The sequence below is a fragment of the Manis pentadactyla genome, chromosome 6, assembly GCF_030020395.1.
Source record: "Manis pentadactyla isolate mManPen7 chromosome 6, mManPen7.hap1, whole genome shotgun sequence".
NCBI lineage: Eukaryota > Metazoa > Chordata > Mammalia > Pholidota > Manidae > Manis > Manis pentadactyla.
In genome coordinates, this window is record NC_080024.1 from 110,118,069 (window position 1) to 110,130,159 (window position 12,091).

Here is a 12,091-nt window from a genome sequence, read left to right on the forward strand (position 1 = left end):
ACAAGTTTCAAACTAGTGCCATTTTGGGATTCCCCAAATTACAGCCTCAGAATTTTCAGTGAGCTAACATGACTGATTTTTAGGAAGCCAAAATATAACTAGAAATCAAGTTAGGGCTCATAGTAATCTCACCAAAGAGTAATCTAAATTCTTATTCTCAGAGTTGGCCTTATGCAATTTAAACAATTTAGACTTGAGAAGTTCAGCTGGAATCATACATCATTTGAATGTAGTGAATTCAATTTAAATTCACACAATGGCCAGCATATACTAAAGACATTGATGTCTAAGATATTTTGGACATCACAACACATTTACCCAAATTTCTAAGTCTTTTCATTCCAAAGAAATCTAAGTACTTACCACAAATAAGGCTCCTCCAGCTCCATTTTGCACAACTGACTTATGCAAATTTCTTATATGTCTTCCCTAAAATTTTAAGAGAGTTTTAGTAAATCATAAACCTTACAAAGTTGTTCATAATACTTCAAAATCCATAATTAAGAACAACAGAATCAACTTAGGAGTAAAAGATCTTAAGAGATATGGCCTACACTACCCTATACCATCCTGTCCATCTTTATTTCAGGAGAGGTATAAGGAAACAGAACCAAAGATAAGGTCACTGACTGGCCTAAGGTCAAACATAAAAATGGAATAGTCAGCACCAAAACCCAGATCTCCTGAGTTGTGTATTCTTTCTAGTATACTGTCAGCATGCATTTGGAGAGTTAATGTTTCATTAACTTACTGCCTTTTACTTTTGCCTGAATCATGTTGGATGCCAGCTTTCATTTAATGTGGACCTTTATAAACATGTTTTCATCTGTACAAATGAGTCATATATGCTGTACAAATGAGTCAACTGTATCCTCTTTTCAGTTCTTTACTAAATTAGTTCAGAAACTCCAGCCATAAAAGTAGTTTCAGAAAGCTGCTTATGATGCTGTGCAGATTGACGATACACAATTGTTTTGGAAGAAATCCATCTGATTGCTCTCTCTGCTACATTTCATTTCTCTTTGCCCTGTGGCTCCTCCCTACCCCAGGCCCCCACAGAGTCATCCAACTTTTGTTCAGAAATCCTTCAATTTCTGAGTTCTACTAACCACAGATGGTAGAACACTGGATTAAACCAACCATGGAACTGGCAGAAAGTTCGACAATTCAAATGCAAACAGAGAAGGAAGTAAAAGCAGAGATATAACGTGATCATTTATTTAACTTTTCCCTAGGTCCAAATAATACCTCAGTTGAAGAAATAAATTTACATGGAACTCTTGCTTTATTAAGAAAAGACACAGGTAACACAATGTGAGACATTAAGGTATAAAATAGGGGAGTGATAAATGTATTTCAGGATAATGGTGGGAGAGAATTCAAACAGCTACGTGGTACACAAGGGGGCTTCAACTGTGTTAGTTTTGTTCTTAGGCAGCAAGTGTACACACAGTGCTTATTTTATTTCTTGCTTTTTGTCTGAAAAACAATTTTTAAAAAATAATACTACACATGCCAAGGAGATAGTTTATGTTCTTAAATTTTTTTTTCTTATACTCCTCCAATTTCTCCCAAATTGTTTCAGGGTCAATCTGTAAATTAAATATAAGGTTATGCCTATATCTCTGATTTGCCTGTATATAATCTAGACTGAGATAAGTGAACAGAAAACTAAGGCCATAATTTCCAAATAATACTATAAGAACAATATCAGAATAAGGCTTTAAAAAATTAACAAACTAAAAATTTAGAAGATAGTTCCTGCCATCAATTTAGCAGAGATTTTTTTTAATTAAAAAATTTTTTTTCTGAGCAACTATAATTTTGAGTTAACTGAAATTCTAAGAGAAAACAAAGGGTTTCATAATAAAATAAGGGAATGATTAATTTACCAGTAGATAAAGCATCCCAGCCTCTTTTCTTAAATTTTGATCCGTAATATTTTCTTTTTACTTTATAGGCTTTTTACCCACTCCCTCAGGGTGAGTTGTCCTCAGGGCTCAGTATGTCCTACGTTCTTTTCTCTATAAAGCTTTTGCCTCTGAGAGCTTATAAATTCTCATCTCTTAACTCTATGCAGTTGATTGGCTCTTACAAAACATCTGAAAATGTAAAGCTAACAGCCTGAAGAGATCATAAATGCATATAAATCTCAAGGACAAAAATGAATAAATATGAACAAAAATGTCACAAAATTCAAGTTAAAAAATTTACTAGTAATTAAAAACATGCAATTTTAAATGAGATAACATTTCCAGCTATTAACTTAGCAAAGATCTTTTTTCTTAAAAGATAATATCCAATTCTGTTGACGGTATGGAGAGGTAGGCATGCTTATACATTAGGTAAAAACTGATACAGCATTTCACTCATCGGTGGAATAAGAACAAAGGAAAAACTGAAGGAATAAAACAGCAGCAGAATCACAGAACCCAAGAAAGGACTAACAGTTACCAAAGGGAAAGGGACTGGGGAGGATGGGTGGGAAGGGAGGGAGAAGGGGGGAGGGGAGTAGAAAGGGGGCCTTACAATTAGCATGTATAATGTGGTGGGGGGCACGAGGAGGGGCTGTGCAACACAGAGAAGACAAGTAGTGATTTTACAGCATCTCACTATGCTGATGGACAGTGACTAATGGGGTATGTGGGGGGGGGACTTGGTGAAGGGGGGAGTCTAGTAAACATAATGTTCCTCATGTAATTGTAGATTAATGATACCAAAGAACAAAAAACTGATACAGCCTTTTAGGAAAGCAAGTTGGCATAGTGTATGGAGAGGCTAAATTTAGTAAGTTTCCATTTTTTAACCTAGTAAATCTACTTTTAGAAATTAATCATAAAGAATAGTATAAAATGGGGATAGAGATTTATATAAAAATGTTTTCTATAACAGCAAAACACAAGAAACCAGGAAGCCCAACAAACGGAGGTTTTAAATATTAACAATTCCAATAAAAATCATTATGTAGCAAACAAAAATTGTATTTCCTAAAAATAATGACATAGAAAGAAATATCTATGCCAGTCATGACTGGATAATATCATGGTTACACAAAAACTAACAAAAAGGCATTTACTACCATCCAAATTATGTTCAACAGACACCAGTGAAAAGACTGGGAGGCCATAACTAAAAGTACATATCTCTGTTAATAAGATTATAAAGGACTCATTTTATATTCTGTTTCTTATATTTCTCTATTTTCTATTTTTTCTATATAACGGGTTAACAGCTGAAAAACATCTTATTTAAAACAAAACATACATCAAGTACAAAATGAAACTTATCATCTCTACTGCTAATCTTATTTCTCCTTCCAACTTCCCTGCATATTCTAATTAACCACCAACAATCTCTAAATTAAAACAACTTCAGTTTTAGGTCAATATTTGATCCCTTCCTCATTATTCCAGGCTCTGCATATACTGTTACTTAAAAAATATAGAGATAATCTTAAAAATTGGTTACTACATTTTGGAAAATCTATTTTAAAAGCACTCTCTGGCTGACCTGTAATTCTAAACATGCACATGAGTTTACACACACACACACACACACACACACACACACACACACACACACACACACACACACACACACACACACACACACACAAACGCACACACGTGTGTGCGCACTTGTACCCAAAACAAAGTGTTTTAAAGTCCAAACCACTGAAGACAGACTACTGATTGAAAAGGCAACAGACAGCAGCTAAATTACAGGAAAAGAAGTTAGTTTCAATTTTTTAAAAAAGATTTGGTTTTAGATACTACTCTGCCACTCTACCAAAGTATGACCTTGCACAAGCCAATTTCTCTAAGCCTCAATTTTTGTACCTGTAAAACAGAGATATTTGCTCATTGGGGCATTTTCAGGTTCAAATAATGAAGTTTCTCTAAAAGTAAAAACCTGTTAAAGCATTACCACATCTATTCAGCTGATACAGGGATAAAACAGCAACTGAAAAATGGAAGATTTAAGCAACTGCATTTTAAGAATGAAACATTTTTAAACTGTGCTGTTGACTAACAAAAGAGTCACTGCCACTTTCACAAAAGAACATTACTAAGTTCCTTGAATTTGCACATAATTATTTTTTACTTATTATTTATATTCACATAAGACTAATTTTTCTGGTGAAAGTATATTTTAGTCGGCTAAAAAATACCATCTACTTTCTCACCACTCAAATCAACATATAAATTTCTTTTTTACCTGAAGTGGGGAAGGAGGAAAAAATAGTGCTGGTAGACAATTTTCCATGGGTCTCGAGATTCTGCACATCTTGTGAGTGAAGACAGCAGGCCCTAACAGCTTTTGTTCTAGACTATCTTTCCAAGGATTTTTATAGAGAATGTCTCCCCCCATGGCAAAGATTGGGCAAGCTGGAGTTAGGTTCCTCAGCTGTGATGCACAGCATTCACTTGGGCTGCTCCATGTCACCCCTATGGGATTTGAAAGTCAAGGGAAACCAATGTGAACATGAAGCTCATGGTGCCTGCTATACCTTGAGTAACAAAAGTCCTCTGTCACTGACCCAGGAGTCTCAGACAGCACCCATGAAACTTGTTAACCTGCAAGTAGGGTAAAATCTCAGAGCATTCACAGTTCTTCCAAGAAGGCCAAAATCTATAAACAGCAGTCTACATGTCCAACTGATTTTTCAAAATACAGAAAATACTAGCATACAGAAAATATACAAGGAATAAATGAATAAATTAGATGAATATAGAGATATTATAAGAGAAACCAGAAACAGTGGCTATCTCTAGAGGGGGGAACCAACAATCTAGAGTGGGAAGGAAATTTACTCGTTCCTATAATATAGGCAATATGTCTCATATGTGCATCGTAATAGATATATCCTTGTATCCTTATTCTTTAATAAAATATTTATTTTCTATAATATATATTTATCTCCTTGCACAGTCTGAATTTTTTGCCATGTACATGTATTAGATTTTAATTTCTAAAAATAAAATCTTTAGTCCTTTTTCTATCACCACTCTACTTCAGACAAATTTCAGGTCTGTGCATTGCTTTAGAAGTTTTCTAACTGACCTTTTTTCAATTCAAATCTTCCTCTCCAGTGCCACCAAACTAATTTTTAAAATACTGTCCATCAGATGGTGGTGTGATGTAAAAAAGGACTAATACTAAACATAAAGTGTCAATTTCATCAGTTCTAAGAAACATATTCTTCACATTAAAATCTCAGAAATAGGGATGTATCACTGGTATCTCTCTAATAACCCATTCACACCTTTTGTATACAACAAAGTGGTTAAAAGACCAGCTCCAGAGCCACTTTCCTCTTTGCAACTTTGCAAAATTGGAATTATGACAGTACATACTTCACAGGGCTGTTGTGAGGATTAAGAAAGATAATCCACATAAGGTGCTAATACACAGCCTGGCATGTAGTAAGTACTACTAATGTTAACTGTCATTGACTATTATTATGAGAAGTACTGTGTGTCAGACTCTGTCTAAGCTTTTACACATTATTAATTTTTTACAAGTCTTATGCAAAGTAGGTACTTCCAGGAAATGGATTTGAACAAGTTAAAAGTACTTCTCAAGGTCACATCACTCATTAGTGGCAGAACTCACATTAACTCTTACGGCTAATGACTACAAAGATCATGACTCTATTAATTGACCACTTAAATGGAACTATCCGATAATTCCAGAAGAAGAGTTGTAAGAAACTAAGGAGTTTAATGAAGAAAGCCAGCTATGCACATATACGGAGAGAGATTAGAAGTGAAAAGGCCTGCCTCCCTTGGCTCATGATGTTCCTATTTGAGAGAAGGGTACATGCATGTACTCTATTTAAAACAAGCTATTTAATGTTTTCTTAAACATTTTTTAAAACAGTAAATGCCACTCTTCTCCTCTGTTCCTACAGAAAACTAAATATATATATATATTAGAATAGCATTTAAGCAACTTAATTGCAATGTCTAAAGTCAGTTTCTTAAAAATAGGAAAGGGCTCAGATAATTTGTTTACAAAAGACGCCAGCAAAATAGAGTAAACTGATAAATATTAGCTCTCATTTTTTTCAACTGGCATAAACTTAACTCACTCATAGCAAGTTAACTCGTGGCCATTTTCAAAGCTGTCCTGTTGTTTTGGTATCTTTGAATTCCTACTTTACATTCATTACAGTATCTACATCAGATACTTTCAAAGGAACATATGATATTAAAAGTTGGAATTAATCCTTTTAAACTATTTAATAGACCATTTGAATTGTTTCACTTTGGAATAAAGCATTCCAGGACCAGTTGGTCTTATAACTGGAAAAAACAACTGAGATAGGATGGACTATTTGAAAAGTAAGCTGAGTTTCCCTTCCTTAGACTAGTCATTTCACTAGACAAGAGTCTAGCTTCTGAGTAGACTCTTAAATGTCTGTACTTCAATTAATGCCAATTGAATTCAGTGAACTCCAACTGAAAGTTCAAGTAATTTTTTAAAATAAACAAAAACATAATCTGGTGCATAGTGCAGATTAACAGTGGGTTTCAATTCTAGTTTATTTTTTCAGAGTATTTCAGAAGAAATGGAGATTTACAGCAGGCAGATAGCAGTGTTTTAATTTAAGTAACCATAAGTGGCTTTGCATTAAGTACTTCTACTGACACCTCAAAAATTTATGGTTAGTTATTTCCATTTAACTTTTAAAGAAACTCCAGTGCAAAAAAAAGCAACATGCCCTCCACCACACAATTAGTGACAAAGATGGATCCTGAGTCCAGGCCTTTTGAATCCAAGTCCTCTGCTCTTTCTACAAGCCTTTCTCTTTTTATCATCATTTGTAATAAGAATGCCAATATCTTAAAATGACAAAAATTAAAATTTTATATTCTTCCATCCACTCCCCAGAACTGGATCCTTCCTGAACCCTTATTTTTTTTTGTTATCATTAATCTACAATTACATGAAGAACATTATGTTTACTAGGGTCCCCCCTTCACCAAGTCCCCCCCACAAACCTCATTACAGTCATAGTCCATCAGCGTATTAAGATGTTGTAGAATCTCTACTTGTCTTCTCTGCGTTGCACAGCCCTCCCCATGCACCCCCCAGATTATACATACTAATCGTAATACCCCTTTCTTTTTCCCCACCCTTATCCCTCCTTTCCCTCCCATCTTCCCCAGACCCTTTGCCTTTGGTAACTGTTAGTTCATTCTTGGGTTCTGTGATTCTGCTGCTGTTTTGTTCCTTCAGTTTTTTCTTTGTTCTTATACTCCACAGATGAGTGAAATCATTTGGTATTTGTCTTTCTCCGCCTGTCTTATTTCACTGAGCATAATACCCTCTAGCTCCATCCATGTTGTTGGAAATGGTAGGATTTGTTTTCTTCTTATGGCTGAATAATATTCCATTGTGTATATATACCACACCTTCTTTATCCATTCATCTACTGATGGACACTTAGGTTGCTTCCATTTCTTGGCTATTGTAAATAGTGCTGCGATAAACAGGGGTGCATCTGCCTTTTTCAAACTGGGCTGCTGCATTCTTAGGGTAAATTCCTAGGAGTGGGATTCCTGGGTCAAATGGTATTTCTAATTTGAGCATTTTGAAGAACCTCCATACTGCTTTCCACAATGGTTGAACTAATTTACATTCCCACCAGCAGTGTAGGAGGGTTCCCCTTTCTCCGCAACCTCGCCAACATTTGTTGTTGTTTGTCTTTTGGATGGTGGCAATCCTTACTGGTGTGACGTGATATCTCATTGTGGTTTTAATTTGCATTTCTCTGATGACTAGTGATGTGGAGCATCTTTTCATGTGTCTGTTGGCCATCTGAGTTTCTTCTTTGGAGAACTGTCTGTTCAGCTCCTCTGCCCATTTTTTAATTGGATTATTTGCTTTTTGTTGAGGTGCGTGAGCTCTTTATATATTTTGGATGTCAATCTTTTATCGGATCTCTCATTTATGAATATATTCCCCCATACTGTAAGATACCTTTTTGTTCTATTGATGGTGTCCTTTGCTGTACAGAAGCTTTTCAGCTTGATATAGTCCCACTTGTTCATTTCTGCTTTTGTTTCCCTTGCCTGGGGAGGTATGTTCATGAAGAAGTTGCTCATGTTTATGTCCAAGAGATTTTTGCCTATGTTTTTTTCTAAGAGTTTTATGGTTTCATGACTTACATTCAGGTCTCTGATCCATTCTGAAGTTACTTTTGTGTATGGGGTTAGACAATGATCCAGTTTCATTCTCTTACGTGTAGCTGTCCAGTTTTGCCAACACCAGCTGTTGAAGAGGCTGTCATTTCCCCATTTTATGTCCATGGCTCCTTTATCGTATATTAATTGACCATATATGTTTGGATTAATGTCTAGAGTCTCTATTCTGTTCCACTGGTCTGTGGCTCTGTTCTTGTGCCAGTACCAAATTGTCTTGATTACTGTAGCTTTGTAGTAGAGCTTGAAGTTGGGAGAGCGAAATTCCCCCCCCCCCCCCGCACACTTTATTCTTCCTTCTCAGGACTGCTTTGGCTATTCGGGGTCTTTGGTGTTTCCATATGAATTTTTGAACTATTTGCTGAACCCTTTTTTTGTTTGTTTGTTTCTTCTGTTGTTCAAACCTTAACAGTATCTAACTCTGCTCACCTTTCAGTCCTATCAGACAGTTGTACTATAAAAGGCCATGTCAAACCAGCAGAATTTAATAAAGGACAAGGAAACTATGAAACAAAACTGACAGAATCAATAACTTGATTAGTCAGATAAGACTAAGGTCAGGCAATTGAAAAAACAGTCTTCCTTTATTAGCAACCAAGTCAAGCAAGGAATATACTTTTTAAACTATCCTGAGCATTTACAGATTAATCCACAATATATGAGTGCACGTGCACCAGGGCCACAGTGCACATGTGAAACATCTCCTGGTAAGGGAAAAGAGATGCACTCCCTCTCTTATTTTCCTTCCATTGTTCACCAGTACCTACTCACTGTTACCTACAGCCTCCCCCTGTGCCTGCTCAAGGAGAGGCCATTTCTTTCAGCTGTCTAGAGCAAAGATATGCAAAGAAAAAAGTAAAACTTCCCCAAAAGTCTTTGTCCATGACACATTAAGAGTAGGTGTTTTTACATTAAAAAAAAATCCTTGAAAAATAAAACTTTTATGCATTTTAGTTTAATAAAGTAGACAACAGTTTAATAATAACTGTGAAAGCTATTTTAAGAATAATGATAATGAATGGAGATTTTCACTCTGTCTCAGACACTGTGCTATAGACTTTACAAATACTGGGACTCACTCCTCACAGCAACCCTACCATATACGTATTATAATCCTTCATTTTACAAATGTGGAAAGTAAGGCTCAAAGAAGGGGGGTAAAAACTTTCCCTAGATCACACAGATAATAAATGAAAAGCCAAACACAGATTTTCCTGACTTGAAGACATGGCTTAACTGCTAAAATTAAGTTTTGTTATAGTTCCAAATACACATGGGAGGGTTTTTACAAATGTCCTCCCAATTGTTCTATCAATAACTAAAATGTTAATTTGGCTTAAAGAGATATAACTGATTTTTCTAGTATGAGAATATTAACAAGTAATTACGAGAAATTAACTAGTATTATGAGAAATTTTAGTCATATTTTACATTACAAAAAAGCTACATGAACAGATATTATAAAAGCATTACAGATTAAGACAGCCATTTAATGGCAATAATATTAATGATTACTTTCAGCCATTTGACTATAAATTAAACAAAGCATTCTTAAGATATCTAAAGTCCAGTACGGATACAAACAACACTCAACTGTCCTAAGGACAGGAATGCTTCTTACAAGTAAAATGTACAATCACTTTGGGCAGTGGATCTAGGTTCAGCCTCATCTTCACCAATTACTGTAGCGTTGGGCAAGTTGTTCTGCCTCTCTGCACCTATGTTTGCTCACCTATAAAATAACAGCAGTACTTAAACTGTTAAATATCATTACAAGTACAGTTGACTCTTGAACAACGCACACACAGGGGTGGGTGGGGGTGTTGCTGACAGGGTAGCCTACCCCTAACACAGTAAAAAAATGTACATGCAACTTTTGACTCTCCCAAAATTTAACTACTAATAGCCTACTGTTGACTGAATGCCTTTCTGTTAACAGTCGATTAACACATATTTTGTATATTACATGTATTATATACTGTATTCCTAGAATAAAATAAGCTAGAGAAAAGAAAATGTTCTTTCGAATTGTCTTAAATCTCCAAATATTTTTCAAACACATTTATTGAGAAAAATCCAAGTATAACTGGAGCCATGCAGTTCAAACCTCTGTTTGTGTTCAAGGGCTAAATGTACTCATGTGCTAGCCACTATAACTATTAATGAGCTTTAATTAAACATTAATATTTTATGGTCTCTTAGTATCTTTTCTTCTTGCACCCCTAAAATGCTACTGCAGGAAATAAAAAGGCCAATGGGCGTCAAGAATCTCAAAAACAGAAGATACCCTAAATAATTAAGAATTTACTGTAAAAAAACATTTTCAAAAGTTGAGATGCAACCTAAGTGTCCATCGGTAGATGAATGGATAAAGAAGATGTGGTACATATACACAATGGAATATTATTCAGCTGTAAGAAGAAAACAAATCCTACCATTTGCAACAACATGGATGGAGCTAGAGAGTATTATGCTCAGTGAAATAAGCCAGGCGGAAAAAGACAAGTACTAAATGATTTCACTCATCTGTGGAGAATAAGAACAAAGGAAAAACTGAAGGAACAAAACAGCAGCAGAATCACAGAACCCAAGAAAGGACTAACAGTTACCAAAGGGAAAAGGACTGGGGAGGATGGGTGGGAAGGGAGGGAGAAGGGGGGGAAGTAGAAAGGGGGGCCTTACGATTAGCATGTATAATGTGTGGGGGGTGCATGGGGAGGGCTGTGCAACACAGAGAAGACAAGTAGTGATTTTACAGCATCTCACTATGCTGATGGACAGTGACTAATGGGGTATGTGGGGGGGACTTGGTGAAGGGGGGAGTCTAGTAAACATAATGTTCCTCATGTAATTGTAGACTAATGATACCAAAATAAAATAAATAAAAAATAAAATAAATAAATTGATTAATTAAAAAAAAAAAGTTGAGATGATTTTAAGAGCTTTTAGCCTAAAGAATTAACTGGTAAAACTTAATCACAAATTTTTTAGTTTACCTTAAAAATTAAATACAAACAAATGCTGTTTAAATTTTAAGTGTTTTCAGAACTCAAGAATGGACTAACAGGTACCAAAGGGAAAGGGTCTGGGGAGGATGGGTGGGTAGGGAGGGATAAGGGTGGGGGAGAAGAAGGGGTTATTAAGATGAGCATGCATGGGGGGGTGGGAGAAAGGGGAGGGCTGTACAACACAGAGAAGACAAGTAGTGATTCTACAACATTTTGCTATGCTGATGGACAGTGACTGTAAAGGGGTTTATAGGGGGGACCTGGTATAGGGGAGAGTCTAGTAAACATAATATTCGTCATGTAAGTATAGATTAATGATAACAAACAAACAAAAAAAAAGCAGTTCCTGTGTGGTGACCTCCAATGAGTACTACACAATGTTATAAAGGGCATATCAAAGTGTGGGCAAAGGGTCTGTTTGTGTTTATACAGAGGATCAAAGCCTAATTTGGCTACCCTGAAAATGAACTAAGATACGATATGAAAAAGAACTTCCAACATCAGCATTCTCTGGAAGACTCATGCCAGAAGATGATCATCAAAAAACCCCAACAAAGATCCACGCGCTGCTACAGCTGTAGATGCACTCATCCCACCAGTTCCTGGACTTGCCATGGGAATGAAGAAGGAGATATCTAAGCTGGCCTGTGCATACAGTAAAACAGCAAATTTGACTGGATCTATACTGTTGGAACTCAACCAAGAATTAGGAGAAGTGCAAATTGTAGCGCTCCAAAATCTTACAACTACAGACTATTTACTGTTAAAAGAACATATGGGATGTGAACAGTCCCCAGGAATGGGTTGTTTTAATTTGTCTGATTTCTCTCAGACTGTTCAAGTTCAGTTGGACAATATCCACCATACCATAGA

General features: G+C 35.9%; 1 protein-coding gene across 2 annotated transcripts in view; it reads right to left on the bottom strand.

Annotated features, from left to right (window-relative positions):
- NDUFV2 (NADH:ubiquinone oxidoreductase core subunit V2) overlaps nucleotides 1-12,091 on the bottom strand; it is a 40,697-nt gene that overhangs the window by 14,085 nt on the left and 14,521 nt on the right. The window contains exons 2-3 of one of the 2 annotated variants that reach the window (XM_036880729.2): nucleotides 4,219-4,448; nucleotides 364-429 (exon numbers count right to left, since the gene is read on the bottom strand). In XM_036880729.2, the coding sequence (XP_036736624.2) occupies nucleotides 364-429; nucleotides 4,219-4,371 (219 nt within the window). In that variant the 5' untranslated portion in view covers nucleotides 4,372-4,448. The remainder of the gene's footprint in view (nucleotides 1-363; nucleotides 430-4,218; nucleotides 4,449-12,091) is intronic. The other variant, XM_036880732.2, reaches the window with a different exon arrangement.